This window comes from Ursus americanus, chromosome 18 (genome assembly GCF_024610735.1).
Source record: "Ursus americanus isolate L20-20 chromosome 18, mUrsAme1.1.p, whole genome shotgun sequence".
NCBI classification, from domain to species: domain Eukaryota; kingdom Metazoa; phylum Chordata; class Mammalia; order Carnivora; family Ursidae; genus Ursus; species Ursus americanus.
In genome coordinates, this window is record NC_142144.1 from 47910673 (window position 1) to 47934996 (window position 24324).

The 24324-nt window shown below is 37.0% G+C and overlaps 1 protein-coding gene and 1 non-coding gene across 2 annotated transcripts in view; both read left to right on the forward strand.

Moving 5' to 3' along the window:
* The window catches only part of HAUS6 (HAUS augmin like complex subunit 6), a 40870-nt gene that overhangs the window by 10590 nt on the left and 5956 nt on the right, over positions 1-24324 (forward strand). Inside the window, 10 exon segments of the mRNA XM_087869618.1 lie at positions 911-976; positions 1453-1501; positions 4048-4218; positions 5683-5876; positions 6512-6638; positions 7109-7211; positions 15592-15673; positions 20255-20321; positions 20792-20977; positions 22780-22915. Coding sequence (XP_087725744.1) covers positions 911-976; positions 1453-1501; positions 4048-4218; positions 5683-5876; positions 6512-6638; positions 7109-7211; positions 15592-15673; positions 20255-20321; positions 20792-20977; positions 22780-22915 — 1181 coding nt within the window.
* On the forward strand, positions 20043-20173 carry LOC123781387 (small Cajal body-specific RNA 8). Its single transcript, XR_006776716.1, has one exon.

Consider the following 24324-nt stretch of genomic DNA (forward strand, 5'->3'; position numbering starts at 1 on the left):
AAAATTTATTAAGAAGTAGGCACAAAACAATCAGACAGCCTGTTCTAAGTATGATGAATTTCATACCTGAAGGGAAGATACATTGCATTTGTGGCTACAGGATTAGTCAGCCATCTAGTCAGATGAGACAATGGAGTCTTCCTTTGTGGAAGGAGGAAGCACACCAGACCAAATGGTCTATGTCTAGTGAATGCCTTTGTCCAATGGTACTTTTCTATGATAATGGAAATGCTGTATAACTGCATTATCTGACATAGTAGCCAGTAGTCACACATTGCCACTGAACATTTTAAATATATCTGGTATGACTAAGGAACTGAATTTTTTATTAATTTAAGTTTAAATGTAAATAGCGGTATGTGGTTGGCATTGTCAGCAAATTTTTATTTGAGTTACTTCTGTGTGCCAGATATTGTTTAGGCACCGTCCTACAGCATTAAACAAGACAGGCAAGGTTCCTACTCTCAAGAAATAGAATGTGTCTAATTTTTTATGATTATAAACAACCACAGTAAGACAACTTTTTAAATGTTGTGTCATCTATTGTGAAAACTAGAAAATCCTTTGAAATCACCTTAAAACTACAATGTCGCCCGTCGTGGGTAACATTTAAATTTATCCCCTAAGCGTGTGTGACAGGGATAAGAAAGCAGAGTAGTCTTACTTCCAGCATTTTTCTTTGAAGACAGAGTGTATATGAGCCAAGAAGTCCTGTTCCACCTCAATAGCTGCCTATATGTTAGATCACTCCTGTAACTCTTGAAGGAAGTCTAGACTCCTTTAGCTGGCTGCTGGATGTATTTGGAAGAGAGGTCTTAAGCAAAGATAAGAAATGGGGGAAAATGTCAAAGTGGTCTACACCAGTTAATTGTAATGGAATTATAGTTGTCATTTATATGTTTTCTTACAGGTTGTCAGTTAAACAGGTACGAAATTTGAGATCAGAATGTATGGAACAGCAAAACCAAATAAAAAAGTAAGTGACCTTTAGATCAGAGCTGAAAGTTGCCTTAGTGCAGCTCCTGCATTTTACCAGTAAGAAAACGAATCCCATAGGATCAGAACATAATTCTGATTCCTACTCCAGTTTTTCTAATACATTTATTGCTTTCGGGGTGCCTGGGTGGCTCAATTGGTTAAGCGTCTGCCTTTGGCTCAGGTCATGATTTCGGGGGTCCTGGGATTGAGTCCCGTGTTGGGCTCCCTGCTCAGCCGGGAGCCTGCTTCTCCTCCTTCCTCTGCCGCTTCCCCTGCTTGTGCTCTCTTGCTCTCTCACTGTCAAATAAATAAATAAAATCTATTAAAAAAATTTATTGCTTTGAGCTAGAATTTTATTTTTGTTTTTCATTGGAATGGTTGTTGGTGGGTTTATAGATCAGTTCGCTCTTTTGATGGTAAATTACCATGAGATTTTTAAAAAATGACTAATGAGATCATTTATTTTTTAACTAGAATGGAACCCTATGATGACCAAAGTAATCTACAAGAGAAAATCCAGAAGGTGAGGTAACTTTTTAAGGGAGAAATTTAATCTTTCTTTCTTTTGTGATGTGCAGTGTTGACTTACTAAATTGGACTCTTATGTTCTCTGTTTTTATCATTTCTTTTGGTAAAACTGTTGCATTTTTTAAAAAAAATTCATTAATAAGTGATATGTTGAGGTATCAACAGGGTGCCACTAAAAAGCATGAATATAATGGAAAAATTAACTTAAAATTTATAAGACTAAATATATACAAAAGCAGTTTTAAATATGGTTAAAAGTTCAGCTTGATTGTAACTTAATCAGTTGTGTTAATTTATGTAAATAAAATATGTTAATTGAAGGGAGATGGTAAGTATGGAAGAAAAATGAGAAGTCACATTGAAGCTGGGTTGGCCGTAGGGAGGAATCTGGCAGACATAAATAATCTGAGATTTTCGGAGGGTGGCTTTGATGTGAGATTGGAGTGTTTTCTTAGGCTTTTGTGTTTAGAAGAAATCTCTCTCAAGCTCTTTGTTCTGTTTTTATGGTTACTGAGCTGCTTTGGGTGTTAATTTGGCTTCCCAGGCAGTTTGTCACTGGAAAAGGTGAGTGCCCTCCTCAGGAAATAATTATTCAGCCATTCATTGAATTCTTATTGATCACCTGCCATGTGCCAAGCATTGTAGATATTAGAGCTACAGAAGTGAAGGAAAGAAGCAAAGTCACTTCTTTCATGGATCTTCCAGCTTCGTGAATATGAATACTTCTATTACTGAACACAGTATCTTTGTAAATTTAATAGGTTGATGTGAAACCTGTTTAAAAGTTTTCACATTGATCTCTCCTGAGTTTGGTTAATGTTCACTTTCTCTGTGTCTGGTCAATTTTTTATCCATTAACAAGATAAAAGTAAAAATCTGAGAACCAGAAAAAAAGAAAAAAAAAATCTAAGACTCAGATCCTGGATCTTTGTCCACCAAGGAAATGCTATCCTGTGAGACCTCGGGACTGCCAGCCAATGAGTCTTCTTTGGGGACAGCTTTTACCTTGTACCACGGGAAGACACAAACACAAACATGGGTATAATTACTGTGCCTCCCACCTTTATAAATTCTTTTAAGGCATAACATATGTACAAAAAAGTGCAAAAGTCTTAAGTGTATAGTCTGATAAAATTTCACAAAGTGAATACATGTATTTAACCAGCATACAGTTTAAGGAACAGAACATTTCCCCAGAAGCCGCAAGCCCCCTTTCATTTACAACCATTTTCCCCCCAAGAGTAAATACTTCCCTTACTTCTTACATTAAAGATTAGTTTGCCTCTTCTTGAACTTTATATACAGGGGAGTATATAGAATATATTCTTTTGTGTTTGTTTTCTTTGATTCATGCTGTTTTATCTGTGCTGTTGTAGCATAGGTTGTAGTGTGTTCATTCTCAATGCTATGTAGTGTTTTATGAATATAGCACAACATATTTTTTTTTTTTTACTCCAGGTAGCTGTTTGGGTTAATTGCAGTTTTTGACTATTACAAATAGAAATGCTGTGAACATTCTTTAATTTTTTTTTTTTTTTTTTTTTACTATTTTAATTGAAGTGTAGTTGGCACACAGTGTTATATGTAAGTTTCAGGTGTACAGCATAGTGATTGGACAACTCTTTGTTATGCTGTGCTCACTGCAAGTGTAGTTACCACCTATTAACCTTATTACACATGCATGTAATGAACATAAACAGGTTGGTATATGCCTAAGATTCTTTGCTTTTAAAGAAGCATTGTTTTTCATATTTTAACCTTTTGAAACTTGAATGACTCTTAAAATTGATGTGTAGTGGTTCTTTCCCCTCCCTGCCAAAATCTTTTATTACTTCTCCCTGAAAAGTTTTTGTTTGTTTGTTTGTTGTCGTTAAGGATTTTATTTATTTATTTGGGAGACAGCATGAGTGGGGTGGAGGGGCAGAGGGAGAGGGAGAAGCAGGCTCCCCAATGAGCAAGGAGCCTGATGTGGAAATGTATCTCAGAACCCTGGGATTATACCTGAGCTGAAGGCAGATGCTTAACCAACTGAGCCCCCCAGGCATCCCTGCTGAAAAGTTTCTGTTAGATTGGTGGCATGTCAAAACACGGGAAATGGTAATTGCATCTTGGTAGTATGAAGTTTCTTAGATTTGTTTCAAAAATCATGGTGGGCTAAATTCTCCTGAGAAATTCGTGTTTTGTTTTGTTTTATTTTTCTCCTGAGAAATTCTTTAGTTTTAAAATCCCTTTGGAATTAGTATCAGTGCTTTTAGACAGTTAATTCATTTTCTCACCAGAAATCATTACAGAAATACTTCATTTGTTCCTGAGAGTGAGCATATGTTTGTGTTTTACATTTCTTTAATACATGTACAGGTTATGTATAGACTTTTCTCTGTTTTCTAAGGTTTTCTCTGTTTTCTAAGGTTCGGTCTTTGTGGGCTTCAGTGAATGAAACACTCGTGTATTTGGAAAAAGAAAGAGAAGTTGTTAATGCAGTCCTTAATCTTGTTAACCAATATACTTTAGATGGAACTAACGTTTTCTCTGTTTTCTAAGGTTCGGTCTTTGTGGGCTTCAGTGAATGAAACACTCGTGTATTTGGAAAAAGAAAGAGAAGTTGTTAATGCAGTCCTTAATCTTGTTAACCAATATACTTTAGATGGAACTAACGTTGCTATCAATATTCCAAGTCTCTTACTTGACAAAATAGAGAGACAAATGTGTCAGGTAAGCATCTGATACTAAGTAAACTGTTGAGAAAACTCTCTTTATGTAATTATTATATATAATAATAATAAATACTTGTATTGAATATATAATATATAATATATAAACATAAATAATGTATATTCTTTCTCTTACAATGTTTTTCTGTCTTCAGAATTTATTTTTGTGAATAAATCTAGTTAAACATTCATAAAGGCTGTTGTTAACCATGTATATATTATATATAACAGTGTATATATTTATATACAGTAACTTTTATTAATTGTTCATCCTTTTTGTGGTGCTACACCATACCGTAGAGAGATGGAGGAGGTTACTTAGTAGGAGGATGATATAGTACTAGTTCTCTATAAGTTCTGAAGGAGAGCAGCAGTGATCTCCTATTTGCTGAATGTCTTTTTAAAATGTCTCTATCCTGTGGTTTCTCTCTCATCCTGATGCTGGTAAGTATTTTAGTCTTTTCTTCCATTAGCTTTTGTGACCTAGGTGTCTTTCCTCTCTTGTGGTTTTTCATCTGCTGTTCTCAGTTTTTTCTACTGATTCCTTTTTCTCTAACTTTCAGATGAAAGTGTTTTCTATGGTTCCTTTAGTGCCTACTTTTCTTTCCCACATTACAGTCATCTGTATTTTCTTAATTCTATGGTTTCATCGGTGTCATAGTATTCTCCAATTTCATAATATTCCCAAATTGGTATTTCCAGTCTCTCTCCGTCAACCCAAACTCCACCAAATTATTTCCACTAGCTTATATGACATTTCCATCTGGATAACCTGGCTGTATCCCAGGCATTAATTATAGTATAGGGGAATACAAAGGTAAAATAGTGTTGTGATGCTGAAAAGCTTTCACTGTAATAGGTAACACGCCAGGCACTGCAAATTCCCAGGATGTAAAAATCAGAGTCTGCAAATTCAGATTCCTACAGACTAAATAGGTAATATATGCTAATTGTGTGTAACAAAAGGGGTAAAGTAGGAAGTGATGAGGTCTTTGGAGAAATAATAGTTTTTATGTGAAATCTAAGATTTTTAGTTGATTGGCAACTAATTCAAATGATTTTAAAATACTGGAATTGTGCAGGCTAAATAAACATGTCTAAGTTTGGATTCAGTTGTTATGGGCCATCAATTTGCAACTTCAGTTAAAACATGAATTCATGATCTTTCACCAAACCTGCTCTTTCTCCTTGGTCTTCAGTTTGCTTTCCATTTATTTGCATTTCTTTTATTCTAGCTTGCAACTTTTTTGCATAATATAAAAACATAGCACGCCATGTTAAATTCCTCATAGTAGTTTTCTTTGGACCAAAATTGTTTCCTTGGCTTCATTTTTGGGTAGACATTTGACTTTTTTCCCTCTTCTTTAAGGTAACCTTTTTATATAATAGTAAAAAATGTAAATATATTTATCTAACAGTTTATTATCTTAAAAGCCACTTTTTTTTTCCCCCTCTGAATCCTTAGTTGCACATTGGAAATGTTTATGAGGCTGGAAAATTGAACCTGTTAACAGTTATTCAGTTATTAAATGAAGTTTTGAAAGTAGTGAAATATGAACGTTGTCAGGCCGACCCAGCAAGACTGACAATAGACCTTCACTTCCTTGAAAAGGAGACCAAACTTCAGAGAGAGAGATTATCAGATCTGAAGCATATGAGGTACTGTAGAAAGATGTTTTGTTGCATTACTGGGGGAGGAGTAGGGTGGTTTTGATAATTTCTCAGCAGAACTCATGTAGTTGACAACTCTTTAGCTTTGGCAAACAAATAAGAACATTTTATTAGAACTCAGAAACTCCAGAGAGACACATTAAATAGAAAGGACAATTAATGTAGTTTTCTTTTTGTCTAGAATAAATTATTTGCCCTTAGTAATAATTCTTTATGAAATAATTTTAACGTTCTCAAGCTTTTCTTTGGAGTCTACTTAATAAAACTAAGCCTCAGAAAAATTTTTTTATTCGAGTGGAGTAACTGGGAGGTATGGGCTGCACTTAGGAGTGGATGGAGAGTAGGTATAGAATTTGGACTTGTTTACAACTAGGGAAAAAGAATATTTTAAAGATAAGTGGAATAATAGATGTATGATTGCTTTCTGGTCTTTAAAGGCAAAAAGGTAGTTTAGGTTCTGAATGTTCATTGTGAGAGTTTATTCGGTTTGTATGTGCTGTACTGGTTGAACTTCCAGCTATGTTTTCTTCCCTTTTTTCTACAAACTGTTGTATTCTTAAATTTTACTCAATATTTTTATATATTTATGTTTTGAATGAAGTTCTTTTTTTATGCTATCATAGGTGTAAAATCAAAGAAGATCTCACCAGTATAAAACATTCTGTTGTTGAAAAACAAGGAGAATGGCATAAGAAGTGGAAAGAATTTCTTGGTCTGTCTCCTTTCAGTCTAATTAAAGGTTGGACTCCAGTAAGTAATGTTGACTTGCCTTTTGGAGAGTAGTTTAATGTAAGGCAATCTTTTGATTTATGTTACAAATGATCTAGGAATGCTATTCCTGTGTACGTTGTCATCTTTGCACCTGAGCCTAAAGTTTAAATGTTTTGGTTTCTGTAATTTTTCTAAGTACATATTAGAGTATTCATCAGGCTGCTTTGTGATTTATAGTTAATATTTTTAGATTCAGAGGATTATATTAAAAAGAAAGACATTTCTTTTGCTGTGAGGTAGTATTACATTTGAGGCACAGTTGGAGGACAGAGTAGTCCCCTTGTTCTAATATTGTACTCCTTGGTTTAAAAATAGTTCTAGGATAATTTACATGCTTGGTAATTCTGTCTTCGTTAGGGGGAAAATCATCCATTCACAGATTAACTTAGTAGTGTTATTGTGGTAGTGAGTACATGCGTATTTCAAAATGATGAATTCTGTGTTTTAAGGCTGTGGATCTTTTACCACCAATGTCTCCTCTTTCATTTGATCCTGCTTCAGAAGAAGTATATGCAAAGAGTATTCTTTTGCAGTATCCTGCTTCACTTCCAGGTTGGTTATTTCTTTTTCTCTCTCTTAAACCTCCTTCCCATCAGTATTTCTCAACTATGATAGCAGTTTCTTTACATTTTTGTCTTGTGTCCCCCCCATTATTTTTTATTGTCATTGCAGTGTACAGCTCAGTGGCATTTGGTAAGTTTACAAAATTGTGCAACCATCACCACTTTTTAGCTCCAAAATATTTTTATTATGTTGAAAGGAAATCCTAGGGGCTCCTGGGTGGCTCAGTTGGTTAAGCATCTGACTGTTGTATTTGGCTCAGGTCATGATCTCAGGGTCCTGAGTTTGAGCCCTGCCTCAGGCGCCTCGCTCCGCACAGAGTCTGTTTGTCCCTCTCCTTCCCCCCTACCACCCTCCCCCACACTCTTGCTCTCTCTCTCTCAAAAATAAGTAAATCTTTAAAAAAAAAAAAAGGAAATCCTATACCCATTAATCCTGTACCCATCACTCCCCATTTTCCCCTTTCCCAATCCCTGGCAACCACAAAATGTACTTCCTCTCTATGGATTTGTCTATGCCGGATATTTTATATAAATGGCGTTATATAATGTGAGGCTTTTTGTGTCTGGTTTCTTTCACTTGCAGAATTTTTCACTTTGCACAGTATTTTCAAGGTGCATTCAAGTTGTAGCATGTATTAATGCTTCATTACTTTTTATGAATACATTCTATTGTATGACTAAATTCATCTGTTGATGGTCATTTGGGTTGTTTCTTTATTATTGTGAGTAATGCTGCTATAAACATTTGTTTACAAGTTTTTGTGTAGAAGCCCACAACTGGGGCGCCTGGGTGGCACAGCGGTTAAGTGTCTGCCTTCGGCTCAGGGCGTGATCCTGGCGTTATGGGATCGAGCCCCACAATCAGGCTCCTCCGCTATAAGCCTGCTTCTTCCTCTCCCACTCCCCCTGCTTGTGTTCCCTCTCTCGCTGGCTGTCTCTATCTCTGTCAAATAAATAAAATCTTAAAAAAAAAAAAAAAGAAGCCCACAACTGTTTAACATGAAAGAATAGTACATTACTTGAATACCACCTGTTTTAACTGTCAGCATCTGCTACATTGCTTTATATGTGTATGTATGTGTTTTTGCTAAACCAAGTAAGTTCTAGACATTGTAACACTTCACTCAAGTGTTTCAGCATGTATTCCCATAAAAATACTTTTCCTATGTAACTACCATAGTAATGTCACATCTAAAAAATTATAATTCTATAATATCTCAGTTTCCTGAACTATAAAACCACTATCACACCTAAAAAAATTAATTTCTCTACAATATCTGATAACCCATTTTATATTCAGTTTCCCCAGTTGCCTAGTACTCGTGTAGAAGAAATTGTTTTTGAGTTCAGTAAATGTTAGATAAATAAGAGGAGGAATAAATGCGTTAAAAAATCCTGTGAATTATGTAGCCAGGCTGGAGCATGTGATAGATGTAGGCCATAGTTGAGTTCATGCAGGCCAAAGGTCATGGCAGTAGTTAGCACAGGACTTAGGAAGAAAAGGGTGAACACAGCTGGGACGGGTGATTGGTTTGGGAGTTGAGTGTACATGTGGAGGGCACTGGTTAGGAAAGGTCATAGATTAGAGTGCAAGGCTCAGGATAGGCACTAGTCAAAAGAAGACAGAAGAGACTGCACAATTTGATGAACGACGAAGAGCTTCCGGTAGAGCATTACTTAGGATGATAGAATGACTCTTAGAGCGCTTGGCATATTTGATTGGCATTTTGTTTTCACTTCATCTTGGAAGGGGCCATTGCTCTCTGGCAAGACTTAGTTTTTAGGTCCTGTGAAACCGTGAAATTAGTCCTCATGTCCATTCAGAGATTTCTGTCTTGAAAGTGAGGGCATATTTGCGTCTGTTTAGGAAGTGCAGTGGAAGGGCACATTTTAGAAGCGTTTGATAGGTCCTTTGAGGTAATGCTCTCCTCCAGACATTGCAGCATTTGTACTCTGAGGGTTCCTTTTTTTTTTTTTCCCCTGAACAGGTAGAGCTTTGATCTGAGGTGAGGGACCTTAACATTATCTTATGCTTTTTGTAGTAAAACAACTTTTTCCCTCCTACACTTTACATATTACATCTTACTTGAAATTTTCTTTAAAATCGTGTCTTAAAAAATTATATTTCAGCATATTAAAAGTGCAGGGAATATTATAAATAACCTCTTCACCAAACACTTTCTGTCAAAGCTTTGCAATATATATATATATATATATATTTAAAGAATATATTTATTTATTTATTTGACAGAGAGACAGCCAGTGAGAGAGGGAGCACAAACGGGGAGTGGGAGAGGAAGAAGCAGGCTCCCAGCAGAGCAGGGAGCCCGAAGCAGGGCTCGATCCCAGGATGCTGGGATCATGCCCCGAGCCGAAGGCAGATGCTTAATGACTGAGCCACCCAGACGCCCCAAAGCTGTGCAATATTTTGGATTTTTAAAAGAAGATTTTATTTATTTGAGAGGGAGAGAGAGAGTGAGAGAACACAAGCAGAGGGAGCTGCAGAAGGAGAGGAAGATGCAGGCTCCCTGAGCCTGACCTGGGGCTCAGTCCCAGGACCCTAGGATCATAACCTGAGCTGAAGGCAGATGCTTACCCACTGAGCCACCCAGGTGCCCCTTTATATATTTTTAAAAAGATTTTATTTATTTATTAGAGAGCATGAGAAGGGGGAGGGGCAGAGGGATGAACAGACTCCTTGCCCTACTGGGGGCTCAGTCCCAGGACCCTGAGATCATGACCTGAGCTGAAGTCAGATGCTTAACTAACTGAGCCATCCAGGTGTCCTGCAATATTTTAGGTTTTCCTTTCCTTGACCCCATTCTTCCTGCATTTGCAGATGTGACCATTATCCTGAATCTTAAGTTTATTCTGATGTATGTTTATAAAAATAATTTTACTACATGTGTATGGATCTAACTATGTATAACGCTCTTCTGGCATACGAATAAATTTTTCTTATTATACTCCAGAATGTCCTGTGTAAATGTTTATATTTTGAACTAAGATCTAAGGAGGGTTCATTCATTGCTTTTGGTTGTTTTGTCCTCTTACTGACTTGTTGTAGAATAATGCCCCTGTCCCCCCTTTTAAGTGACGTTGTTAGAAATTGTTTTTAACAATTGTTGTGTGTTTAGATTTACCAACACATTTAGTGATTTTTTTTGGGGGTCAAGATTACTGCTTTTATTCTCCTTTTCAAAAGTATATCTCAAAAGTACATTCTTTAATTCTTTTTGTGATGAACACGGGATAGTAAAATCTCTTAGTTTTTCTGTGAAAATGTCTTTCTTTTCACTAATTTCTGAATGATAGTTTGGCTGGATATAAAATTGTAGACCAAAGCTCAGTTTTCCTACAATGTCAGTGATATGATCACATTATTTTCTGCCTTCTGTTGTTTCTGAGACCTCTGTTGTCAGTTTAATGGTCATTCGTTTGTAGGTAATTTTTAATCTCTGGTTGCTTTTAAGACTTGTACTTATTTAGTTTTGTATTATGCAGGTTCATTTAGATGTGTCTAAATGTGGATTTATTTTTCTTTAAACTTTGGGCCTGTGTGTGCTTATTTAATGTGAAGGCTCACATTTTCTGTTTTGGAAATGTATTCACTAATATCGCTTCTAACATTGTCTCAGTCATTCTTTTGATGATTTACTTCTGGAGCTCTTGTTGTTGGGACTTCTGATTCTGTCCTAAGTGTATCTTAAACTTCTCATTTGTATTTATAACGTCTTTGTAGCTCTAGGCTTATGGTTCACTAATTATCTTTTTAGTTACATTTAATCTCTTTTTTGACATGTCCATTTAGTGTTTGGCTTTCATGGTTGTGCTTTTCATTTCTTTCCATTTGCTTCTTTTTCAGAAATTACCTGTTCTTTTCATGATATCATCTGCTTTCATTATGGCTCCTGTTTTTGTTTCTTTGCCAGATATTTTAAATGTATTGATTTGATCTTATTCAGTAAATATCCTGTGTTTCAGACTGCTTCTATATGTTCTGTCTACTCATTTTCTTTTTTTTTCCTTTTTAAAATTTTGTTTATTTATTTGACAGAGAGAGGGAGAGAGCACAAGCAGAGGGAGTGGCAGGCAGAGGCAGAGGGAGAGGGAGAGGGAGAAGCAGGTTCCCTGCTGAGCGGGGAGCCCAGTGTGTGGCTGGACCTGGGATCATGACCTGAGCTGAAGGCAGATGCTTAAATGACTGAGCCACCCAAGTGCCCCTGCCTGCTCATTTTCATAGCTGTTCAGGTTTCCTATTAAAATGTTTGATTGTGGGGTCACCTGGCTGGCCCATTCAGAAGAACATGTGACAGTCGATCTTGGGGTTGTGAGTTTGAGCCCCATGCTGGGTGTTAGGGATTACTTAAAAATAAAATCTTAAAAAAAATTTTTTTTTGATTGTGACCTCAACTTCAGTGGATCCACCTCTGAAGGAGTCACCTGGGCCCTGAGTTGTAGAATGGTCTCTGCATGACCTAGGGTCCTAGGTATTTTCCTTGAACTAGGCAGTTAATGTCTTTGGTTTGGGATTCCCACAAGTAGCCAATATAATTTTGGCTCCTTTTGAGTAGGCTAGATAGATTTAAAATTTATTTTCTCCAGTCCTTTTTACCCAGGATTCCAGGTAGACAGCAAGCTTCCCTGTTACTTCCCTGGTTGAGTTGGCAGAATTTTTATAATCTCTTCAGGGGCTGAGCAGCCTTTGCAATGTTCTGGCCTTACGGCAGTTTCTCAGATCCCAGCCTGAGTGGCCTGAGGTGATGTTTGTTGTTATGTAGGCATTAAATCATTGTTCAGCTCCAGAGCCGCCGTTTAGCCTTCGTGTCTCAGTTGGAGTTTAAATGCTTTCCATCTTTAGTCCTGGCACGTGGTGATTTTTATTTGTTATTCTGGGTATTCCTTTCTTTTTCTTACATTTTATTTTGCAGTTCTAGTGTGTTTATGGTAGGAGTCATTGTCTGCTGCAGCTTGGTTTGCTTTGTTCTGGTGAGTTCAGTTTTGTTTTTACCTCCTTATTACCATGTTGTGTATGTCCCCTCTGTTCTCTTCACAGCTTTAGTGCTATAGCTTGGTTTTCTATTTCTTGCCTTTAATTGTGTTCTAACTAGCTACCCTGCCTCCATATTCTACCTACTCTATGTTGCAAATGGTTATCAGTGATCCTTCTGTAGTGCAAATATGAAAATACGATCCTTTTCATCTCTTGGTGTAGTACACATCAGTGGCTTTCTATCACCTTTAGGGGGAAAAATAAGCTCTAGGTGCTTTTTTTTTTTTTTTAAAGATTTTATTTATTTACTTGACAGAGAGACAGGTAGTGAGAGAGGGAACACAAGCAGGGGGAGTGGGAGAGGGAGAAGCAGGCTTCCAGTGGAGGAGCCTGATGTGAGGCTCGATCCCAGAACGCCGGGATCACGCCCTGAGCCGAAGACAGATGCTTAACCGCTGTGCCACCCAGGCACCCCTCTAGATGCTTTTTCACTTAGCAACTTTTACCTTACAAACTTTCTTACATAGCAGAACTAATGTGCATCTCTGCCTACCACAACTTATGGTTGTGCTTAATTATTTTAGTTTATTGTTGTCTACTAGTTTTGTGATACAATTTTTGTATTTGTGCTCATTTTTAGAATGTTTTATGAATTTGGGTAATTCCATCATCATTGGTATGTGGAAAAGCAGAGGGTACCGAAAATGTTTATAGTATAGCATACTATTATGGTGGATTAAAAAGAAAAGTTCACATAGTATACACATTGGTTTCTTATACAATAACACTTTGGACACATGTATAAATAGGGAAAGTCTTTCAGAAGCTAACATGTTGAAAGAAGAGGAGTTCCTAGAATAACAAATCCTCTGTAACGGAGCCATGGCTTTCTTCACCAATCTTGTTTCCTACCATGCTTCCACTCTGGCACATCAAACTTGTACCCTATTCTCCCAGTACCTTTACGTCCTCATCACATTCCCCATTCTGGGCCAGGTGCCTTTCTGCCTCCTTGCATTCCGTGCCTGTTTTCTCTCCTAATACAGTAGCAGCATGCCATAATTCTCTACTCAGCAATAGTCTTTTTCTTAGACTGACTCCTTAAAGCCAGGGTCTCCACCTTTTCTTTCTTTCTCTTTGTTAGTATAGCAGTGGCACATAATTCTTGATGCGTTGAAGAATAAGTAAATTGCCTGATGTCATAGATGCTGGGCTGAAATATGCTAAATAGTATAATTTTTTTGGCCTTGCTGATTTGTGTGGTAATTGCACATAAGGCCTGTGTACCAAAACAAGAAGCATGACTATATCATGCTGGAGAACTACGGACTATCACTTTTTTTGAAATATGGTTTAGTATAAACCTGTCACTTGAAAAAATTTTTTATTTAAACTCAATTTAGTTATCATATAGTGTATTATTAGTCTCAGAGGTAGAATTTAGTGATTCATCAGTTGCATATAATACCCGGCGCTCATTACATCACGTGCCCTCCTTAATGTCCCCCACCTACCTCCCCTCCAGCAACCCTCAGTTTGTTTCCTTTGATTAAGAGTCTCTTATGGTTTGTCTCCCTCTGATTTCATCTTGTTTTATTTTTTCCTCTCTTCCCTTATAGATCCTCTGCCGTGTTTCTTAAATTCCACATATCAGTGAGATCATTTGATAATTGTCTTTCTCTGATTGACTTATTTCGCATAGCATAATACTCTCTAGTTCCATCAACGTCGTTACAAAGGCAAGAGTTCATTTTTTTTTTTGATGACTAAGTAGTATTCCATTGTATCTATATACCGCCTCTTCTTTATGCATTCATCTGTCAGTGGACACCGGGGCCCTTTCCATAGTTTGGCTATTGTGGACATTGCTGCTATAAACATTGGGGTGCAGGTGCCCCTTCAGATCACAACGTTTGTATCTTTGGGGTAAATGCCTAGTAGTGCAATTGCTAGGTCATAGGGTAGCTCTATTTTCAACTTTTTGAGGAACCTCCACACTGTTTTCCAGAGTGGCTGCACCAGCTTGCGTTCCCATCAGCAGTGTAAGAGGGTTCCCTTTTCTTCATCCTCACCAACATCTGTCGTTTCTTGACTTGTTAATTTTAACCATTCTAATTGGTGTAAGGTGGTATCTCATGGTTTTGATTTGTATTTCTCTGATTCTAAGTGATGTTGAGCATTTTTTCATGTGTCTGTTGACCATTTGTATGTCTTCTTTGGAGAAATGTCTGTTCGTGTCTTCTGCCCATTTCTTGATTGGATTATTTGTTGTTTGGGTGTTGAGTTTGATGAGTTCTTTCTAGATTTTGGATATTAGCCCTTTATCTGGTAAGACATTTGCAGGTGTCTTCTCCCATTCCATAGGTTGCCCTTTGGTTTTGCTGACCATTTCCTTTGCTATGCAAAAGCTTTTTATCTTGATGAAGTCCCAGTAGTTCATTTTGCCTTTGTTTCCCTTGCCTTTGGCAATGTGTCTACCCAGAAGTTGCTGTGGCCAAGAAGAGGTTGCTGCCTGTGTTCTTCTCTAGGATTTTGATGGATTCCTGGCTCACATTTAGGTCTTTCATCCATTTGGAGTCTTATTTTTGTGTACGGTATAAGAAAATGGTCCTGTTTCATTCTTCTACATGTGGCTGTCCAGTTTTCCCAACACCATTTGTTGAAGAGACTTGTCTTTTTTCCATTGGATATTCTTTCCTGCTTTGTCAAAGATTAGTTGGTCCATTTCTGGGTTCCCTATTCTGTTCCGTTGGTCTGTATGTCTGTTTTTGTGCCAGTATCATACTGTCTTGATGATTACAGCTTTATAGTACAGTTTGAAGTCTGAAATTGTGATGCTTCCAGCTTTGGTTTTCTCTTTCAACATTCCTTCGGCTATTAGGGGTCTTTCCTGGTTCCATACAAATTTTAGAGTTGTTTATTCCAGCTCTGTAACCTATCACTCTTTTTGTAAGAGTTTATTCTGGATATTCTGTATCTGTCCGATTTGTACACTTAACAATCGAATAGTTGTCTTTCTCTTTTTTTTCTTTTTTCTTTTTTAAAGGTTTTATTTATTTATTTGTCAGAGAGAGAGAGAGCGCACGCAGGGGGAGTGGCAGGAGGAGGGAGAAGCAGGCTCCCCGCTGAGCAAGGAGCCTGACATGGGGGCTGGATTCCAGGACCCCAGGATCATGACCTGAGCTGAAGGCAGATGCTTAGCCAGCTGAGCCACCAGGCGTTCCATTGAATACTTGTCTTTTTCTGTTAGCATTTATATTAGTCTGATTTTTCTGTTTTCTTCCATTGGAGAAGTTTTTCTAGAATTTCAAGCGATCCCTGGATATTAGACTATACAAACATAATTAAAGAGTAATTAATGTTTATTTTCCTTTAGATACACCTAAGCAACATAACCAAGAAAATGATTGCAGGAGGGCCAGTGATATACCGGAAACTGTATATGATCTAGGCAACAGGTAAAACAAATGTGATTTTCATACTGACTTTTTCCCCTCGTTCATTAATTTAGTGTCATCTTCATTTAATTGCCATGATTCTCTATTATGGGATCATCTGTAATTTTCTTCTCGTAACCAGAGAATATTTTTCCACTGTAGATCCAAATTTTCAAGAAAAATTCAACATTTCTGGTACATAGGCATTTTTCCCCCTTCTCTTGTTTGTCTAAATGTTGGGATTCATAAGGGATTATCTAATATTTGAAGGAAAAAAGCACGTATGGAAATTATCTAATGCAAGCTTGGGAATTTTTGCCTTTACTTCTGTGAAACCCCTTCTAGCTTGTTGACAATCCAAGAGTTAAAGAGCTTTTGAGATCATCTAGTCTCCTAGTTTTCAGACTGTTCTACAGCGCCCTCTGGTGCTGTGAATGAATCTGATTTAGCCCGTCACTGGTCTAACCCTTTTCCATTTCAACCTGAGCAGCTAGTTCTTTTATCTGAATTATATGTTGGGGATTTTATATTGCCATTTGATAAAAAGAGTTCCATGCTTTAAAAAAAAATAGGAAGAATTCTGATTCAATCTAATCCAAAAATTTAACATATGAAAAAACTAAACCTTAGTTTATTATAATATCCTTCAGGAGTATTCTTATTTTCTTTGTTGCCTGTTTTCTTTATTGTCCTATTTTGGCTCTTAAAACAGATGCCAGATTATATAATAAAAAAACTAAATGTATATAATCTACCTGGGGAATATATTTATTCTTTTTTGAAACTAAGCGTTACTAAGTGGCAATCAAACACAGACATACTGAATAGGGTGTTTTATTGTTTTTTTTAATTTTCTGACTACCCTTTGACCTACATAGGGGTCTTTCAGTCTAAATTTCCAATAACATGGGAAATTACTTAGGATAATTCTAAAAGAAAATTCTAAATTTTAAATGAAGTTCTCTTCATTCTATGTACCGTTAGTAAGTTAATAAGTTCAAACAGCATAACAAGAGTTAAAATTTATATGTGAAATTGAGCTGTTGGTGGGACACCTGGGTGGCTCAATTGGTTAAGCATCTGCCTTCAGCTCAGGTCATGATCCCACGGTTCTGGGATCAAGTCCCACATTGGGCTCCTTGCTCAGCAGGGAACCTGTTTCTCCCTCTGCCTGCTGCTTCCCCTGCTTCCTGTGCAGTAATTTTCTGATTCACAGGAAGTCAGGATTACTTGTGGAATATTTATATTTTTATTCTTAGATCTGGATGTGATGTTGATTTTTGGAGTACTTAAAGAAAAATAATTAAATCTGTTGTGAAGACTTGACATTGAAGAGATAGTGAAGTTACTGGGCTTCACTGTTTTACCCCGTTATCACTCTTGTTCTTAAAGTATGCTAGAGGGGAATAGTTGATGCTTCCCAGTCTCAGTTATGTTTTTGACATAACATTTGTCTTTTCTTGAGAGAGCAAATGAAATATTTAATTAAGGTCTCTTGCTGGATGAAAGATTGATGGAAGTAGAGATTGGTTCATAGATCAGATCTTATTTATGAACTGCATTGAACTTCAAGATTCTTTCTTGAAGTAGAATTTTGTACCAAGATATACTATCAGAATTCTACAGGAGCCAGACACTTAGCCCCTAAGAATTTAGTGTAGATAGAATTCTCTTAATTTAGGAAAAAGAGGTTGTGTTAAATATCCTTTGATTTCCAGATTTATACTCTTCCAAGCCTTTAGATCTTTTAATTATCTTCTGATACTTTAATTATAGATTTGGGATATTGAAGGGAGGAGGTGTAGAGGAAGGCTGTTGGTGGTGAGGGACAAATAAATGCTCAACAGGATGTGAATGATTATTGCTGCTTGATAGCAAAACAGAAGAAAGGTGAAGGATTGAGTCATGTGGAAAGAAGCTTGTTGCTGAGAATTCTTTACTGTAAAGGTATTTTGTAATAAAATATTTTATTAATAATGTGTAACATAGGTATACTGTACTTAAAATAATACCCCCCCTTTTTTTTTTTTAAAGATTTTATTTATTTATTCGACAGAGATAGAGACAGCCAGCGAGAGAGGGAACACAAGCAGGGGGAGTGGGAGAGGAATAAGCAGGCTCATAGCGGAGGAGCCTGATGTGGGGCTCGATCCCAGGACCCTGGGATCACGCCCTGAGCTGAAGGCAGACGCTTAACGATTGTGCCACCCAGGCGCCCCAAAATAATACCCCTTTTTAATGTGCAGTTCATCTCTTATTTGTAGTGGCATCATCTTAATGTCAGTATCAACATAGTTAATTTGGAGATTCATATGTCGCTATGATTAATAATAGCTATTCAGTTAAAAAACAGGCAAAGAATGTAGTTTTTAGAGTAATTACTGTGTGTTATTAGCCCTTTCACATGCAGTTGTCACACACAGGTACCAGAATAGAAGTAGTCTTCTCCATAACTCTCCTGGCTGTTTTTGATCCGAGTGAGCTGATGGGGGCTTTACCATACTTAAAACCAGAATTCAGTGATTGGTGGTACCTGAGCTGTACACTCTGGGCACTACCTTTCTTTGCATTGGTTTCTGGAAGGGAGGGTTCCATGATATTTCTAGTGGTGGCAGTCAGTTCCTCCTTTATTGCATTTCAGAGATAGGGCAGTACGATCTTGCATGCATGCCAACTAAATATCCTTAGTCTCAGAAATTGAATTCTAATAGCATATCTTTCTCTTTCTATAATTTCTGTTTTTTATATCTTTAATTGTAGATATATTGTAACAACAAAATAAAAGTGAAGAATAATTAGCTAAAATTTCTAACAAATCCCTTGTTAGACTTTGTTTACAAGTTGTTTTTTTGGGCTTTATCTATAAACGTATAAATTTAATCCACTCAAAATTTCCTGAACATTAATATCCATAAGTACAGTTTTTTTTGTGTGTGTTTATGTATGTTTTCTTTACATTATATTACTGATTTTTACTTACAATGGCTTTGTAACATTTCATTTAGTTTTAGACTTAAGATTTTCCTCAATTTTTTTACTACTGTAAAAAGCATGTCGTTTCTTACTTTCTTTTGGATGTACTTAGGATAAATTGCCATAATGGGAGCAACACTCTCTCTCTCTATCTGTTACGGTGCTAGGATTTTGTGGGCATCAGTTTTGGCATAGTAAGCAGATAGAGAGTGACTGAGCCAGGGCTGCTTTAAAGTTGGCTTGGATTGAGATGTTAGCAGGGCTAATAGCATGTTGCCAATTCAGAAAAGGAAGAGAGGAAGGGAGAGAATATGTTTCTATTTTTGTCTTTTATGAGGCTCTGTAAGAATGATCCAAATAGAAAAATTTGGTGGCATCTATCCATAGAGCCTCATGCTCAAGTGACATTTATTCATTGATTCAGTCAATCCGTCGGTTAGTTACAAACATGTACTGCACTGCCAAGTACCAGGCACCGCGTTAGTTCCTGGCAATAGCCAGGAAAGACATAGTCTTTGTCCTCCCAAGAGCTCACAGTCTGGTGGTGGCATCCTAGTGGCATCTTAGAGTGCTAGCCTTGTTTCAGGGGGCTTTTTGATCATTTTAATGTTACTTTTTGGAAAAATTAAGATAAAGTCACAGTAGATGATTAATTTTTTTCCTTTGACATCTAGATTATATCCTGTTGAGGCAAAGTTGAGCCTTGAGCAGTTTAAGTGATCTTGAATTATGTTTGGAAGGTAGATAACGATTCCAAGAAGCACATATTTGGAAAAGTTTGAAAAAGCATATATGCTGTTACTTGAAATGTTTTAGAGCTATTAATTTTATACTTCTGGCTATGAACAGAAAGCAAAGCACCAACATGCTTGATAGTGAAAGTGGTCTTCATGGTAATCTTGCCTTTTGTATTACCTGGAGTAGCAAAACTTTGACCAGTGAGTAGACCCCATCCATGATTGAATTTGAAAGCTCTTTCAAGATGAAGATGAAGTGATCATTGCTTTGACGGCTTTAAGAATTTAATAACTTGTTTTGTAATTGATGTGTAAGGTTTTTATGTTTATCCAAAGGGGAGAGAGAATCTAAGAGAGTAAGGAATGCTGTGTGTAGAATGCAGCAAACTGAAACTGAACAACCTAATGACTTGACTGTAAGTGTAAACAGCTATGTCCTGTCACGCAAGATTCAGCGTAAGAGCAATTGATTTTGGACATGAAAGATCAAAATATTGAAGTCTCTATTACAATGAAATTCTGTGATCTGAAACCTAAGGATAAGTTAGTAATGCGATTCTGGTTAATTGAATTTGTGTTTACTCTGTACTCAAGTTTTTGAGTATTCATCAAGTCATTCAACATTATGAAAAATGTTGTTGACTTAAAATATATAGTGGTTGAGGAAAATGTTTACCGTTTGGGAGGCTGATACACAAATGGGGCTGAAGTACTGCTCTGATTGTCACTATCCCTCCCTAGAATAAACTGCCTTTCGATGACCGGGACGAATTGAGGGAAATCGTAACGGACAGATACGGGGCAGACAGTTTCTTTAGATTATTCAGATATAGCAAGTGAATGGAATTCTTTCCTGTGTATAACTTGGATTTATTCTCTTTTTTCCTTTTAGACCTGCTTCTTTCCTGTCACAGCCAGTTTCATCATCGGATACACACGGTGTTAGATTACTTGAGAAGGTATATTTTAAAACAATTTTTAATCTGATCATACTAACTTATGTTAAGATATTATTTTGGGGGGTGCCTGGGTGGCACAGCGGTTAAGCATCTGCCTTCGGCTCAGGGCGTGATCCCGGCGTTGTGGGATCGAGCCCCACATCAGGCTCTTCCGCTATGAGCCTGCTTCTTCCTCTCCCACTCCCCCTGCTTGTGTTCCCTCTCTCGCTGGCTGTTCCTATCTCTGTCAAATAAATAAATAAAATCTTTATTAAAAAAAAAAAAAGATATTATTTTTGCCGCTATCCCAGTTAATTTGTATTTACGTGTATCCTGTTGCTTCTAAATGGAAATATTGGAATTATTTAATTGTGCCAGTGAACACATGATTTCACAACGTTGGCCTTTTATAGGTTTGTGATAACTCAGGAACCTCTCATGAAGATCAGGCACAGTCATTAAAGTTTAACACTGCATGTCTGCCTCTTCAGGACGTGAAGATACGGACTCCCCGAGAAGGAAATGAAACACCTTCTAAGAAGACGCCAAAATTTGAAATGGAAGACTCTCTATCATCAACTACTGCAAGGAGTACAGAGAATACTGCACTTGCAGCATCTCTGCCAGCTAGAAATAGGGATCCGTTCCAAAAAGAGCAAGATCATCTGGTAGAAGAGGTTAGAAAAAGATTGTTAATAAGTGCACTGAAATATCTATCATTTTCTCATTGGTGTCGAGATCAAAAGTGAAGTTACAGTTAATTACTGATTAACTGGGGTTAATTTGGGAAAGGAGGGCACAGATAATGAAAATCATGGTTAGAGCAAAATTGGTTCTCCCAAAAAGTAGAAATAGATTTAATATAAACTTATTTAAGATTATATCCATGGTTTAGAATCCATGTCCCATTCTATAAATATCATCCAAAAGTATAAAAATAACACATGTATGGTATTTTTGGAATTAACCATTACATAAATTGTTGGGTAAATACACCCAGTGATTATACTCTATTAAAATAATCTACTTTAAAAAAAAAAATCTGAATGTTGCTGTTGCTTAGCCAAGCTTCCTCTTTTTTTGAATATTAGAACAAAGAGTAGGCAATATCATATCATCACTAAGAATAGTGTTTATCCTTCTGCTTTCTAAATATTTTAAAAAGTCATTAAATTCATCATTGTTCATGATCTTGATTTTCCTGACGAGTGGCTTTGTACTGGCAAGTGACTACATAATGCTACTATTGCTTGATGGTAATATTGTACTGTTTCCTGCAGAAGTTTACACAGATTCTCAAGCCATTCTCTAATGTTATTTTTATTACATTACCCACAGCATCCCTTAACATTGTTTGAATTTGGATAAGGAGCCTGAAAATAAATCAGCTACTATTATATTCCTGAGAAACTGAAAGAAAAATTTGGTTTAGTGCATATTGGTGCACATTGGTATTGGAGTTCCCTCTTTTATCTCAATCTTGATCAAAGTAAAGTTAACAATGTCCAAATAAGAGAGCTGGATATCAGTCATTTTCTTGTTTGTAACATGAAGAGGTTGAGCCCATTTCATGGTCTATAAATGCTTTAAAATCTCTCAGGTTTATATTATTTCTCTTTGTTGGTTGATGGACTCCACATAAAAGATGGTCAGTTTGTTTTTCTTTCCTGATATGGAAAGAAAGACATTTTTAATTAAAAGAATTTATATTAGCAGTAGAATGGGATGGGATGGAAGAGCAGATATCTCATAAAGCTCTGAAAATAAAGTGAAATTAATTTTCTCTAATGGTGTTTGTGACAAGAAATATTTGAATTCTAAGAAATCTTTTGTTTTCATGGGGGAGGGTGAATGGGGGTCTATTTAATTATGGTTGTAGGAAGTTTATTTTTTAGGGCTCTTGGGGCAGTGTTTTTAATGTGCATGTTTTTTATTTTGAAATTAATGTACAGTGCTACCTTCATAATGTATATTTTAGAATGTGTTCTTATTCTTTGTTCACTAATTTATGTCTGATGATGAGGTTTCTGGCAAAGAAGTATGTTGTCAGAGTGTATTTCATTTCTTAATAGAGGTGTTACTGTGCAAGTGGGTTATAATTAAGAAGAATCTGTTGCTTTAAAACTAGTCACTTTAGCTGATACAGAATTGTCAAGTTCAAAGATGTGGCAGATAGTAGGTGTGTAGTCAGGATTACCTCTGAATCTTCTCAGGTATAAAGATTTTTATCTTTCCTTTATAACAGGATATCCAGTTAAGATAAGAAGGGAGGAAACAGTTTTATGTTTAATTTCCCCATATAGGTTCGTGCCTAGACAGATGATAGAGAGTGGCTGGCAGCTGTGGCATTGAGTGGCTTTTTGTGCCGTCCGCGGTCCTAGGGGCTGCTGACCATCAGGTGCTGATAGGTTCTTATCAGGGCATTTGTTGCCTTCTACCAATGAATGTGGTCATTTTTGCTTTACCTTTTCTGTTTTAGGTTGCAAGGGCGGTTTTATCTGATTCACCACAGCCCTCTAAAGGAAAAGAAGTAAAATTAGAGGAACTATTTGATTCTCTAGTGTCTAACCCATTCTTAACAAGGAACCAAATTCCCCGAACGCCAGAAAACTTGAGTAAGTTAATAATGATTTCTATCACTTATTTTCTTTCTTAGACGTTACTACTGTTAGAACATGGTCTGACATATCTTCTGGAAACTCACTTTAAAATTCTTTTCTCTTTCAGTTTAGTGGCAATGGCTATTTGTTTTGATGTAAGGGGCTTTTATTGAAGTGTTAAATCTGGGTGTTCTCACTGATACGGCAGCTTGTAAGCAGTGTTATTTTGCTGTGATACTCTACAATTTTGTTTTTGTTGTTTTATTTGGCTCTTTCCTAGAAAATATTTCAGTTGAGTACTTTTAAAACACCCTCTGTTGGATCACCTGGTGGCTCAGTCAGTGAAGCGTCTGCCTTCGGTTCAGGTCATGATCCCAGGGTCGTGGGATCGAGTCCTGTATTGGACTCCGTGCTCAGCGGGGAGCCTGCTTCTCCCTCTGCCTGCTGCTCCCCCTGCTTGTACACGCTCGCTGTCTCTCTCTCTCTCTCAAATAAATAAAATCTTTAAAAGCAAAACCAAACAAACACACACCCTTTGCCTCCACATCCGACCTGTGCTCCACATTTATAGAGTGTGTAGGCTTTGTCCTTCCAGTCCTCAGCCAGCAACGTCAGCCAGAAATTGTGTGTGTAGAAATGTTTTCTACCCCACTCTAGCTAGCTGGACTGCCCAGTACTTTTTTCTTATAACCTATAATCTGTTGGCAAAATTCTGATTTTGTTGTCCATATGGCACATCATACTGGTTGAATTCATATTCGAAGTTAAATTGATTCAGTTCACGTTGGACAGCCACAGCCTACATCAGTGGTCAGCAAACTACAGGCTGTGAACCAAATCTAGCTTGCCCTGTGTGTTCTTGTAAATAAAGTTGTATCGAACACAGGCTTGCTGATTTGTCAACATATTGTTTATGGCTGCTTTCATGTCGTAGTGGCACAGTTGAGTAGTTACCACAGACTGATGGCCTGCAAAGCCTAAAATATTACTATCTGCCCTTTATAGAAAAAGTTTGCTGAACCTGGCTTAGACGGACAAGAAAACATCTTTCTAATATACGTAATTTGTATGTGCTGTGTGAAAGTATATGCACATTTCAGGGACAGCTTTTGTTATTTGTGTGTGACCAGTTCGAGAAATTCTTTGATGTTGTTGGTCTTTGGCTTGTTGTGGAGTCTTTTTTTTTTTTTTTAATGATTTTTTATTATATTATGTTAGTCACCATACAGTACATCCCTGGTTTCCGATGTAAAGTTCGATGACTCATTAGTTGCGTATAACACCCAGTGCACCAAGCAATACGTGCCCTCCTTACTACCCATCACCGGTCTATCCCATTCCCCCACCCTCCTCCCCTTGTTGTGGAGTCTTGTCATCCAGTGGGCATATCTGTGGAACCTATACTGAGTGAGTAGCTTTACGTT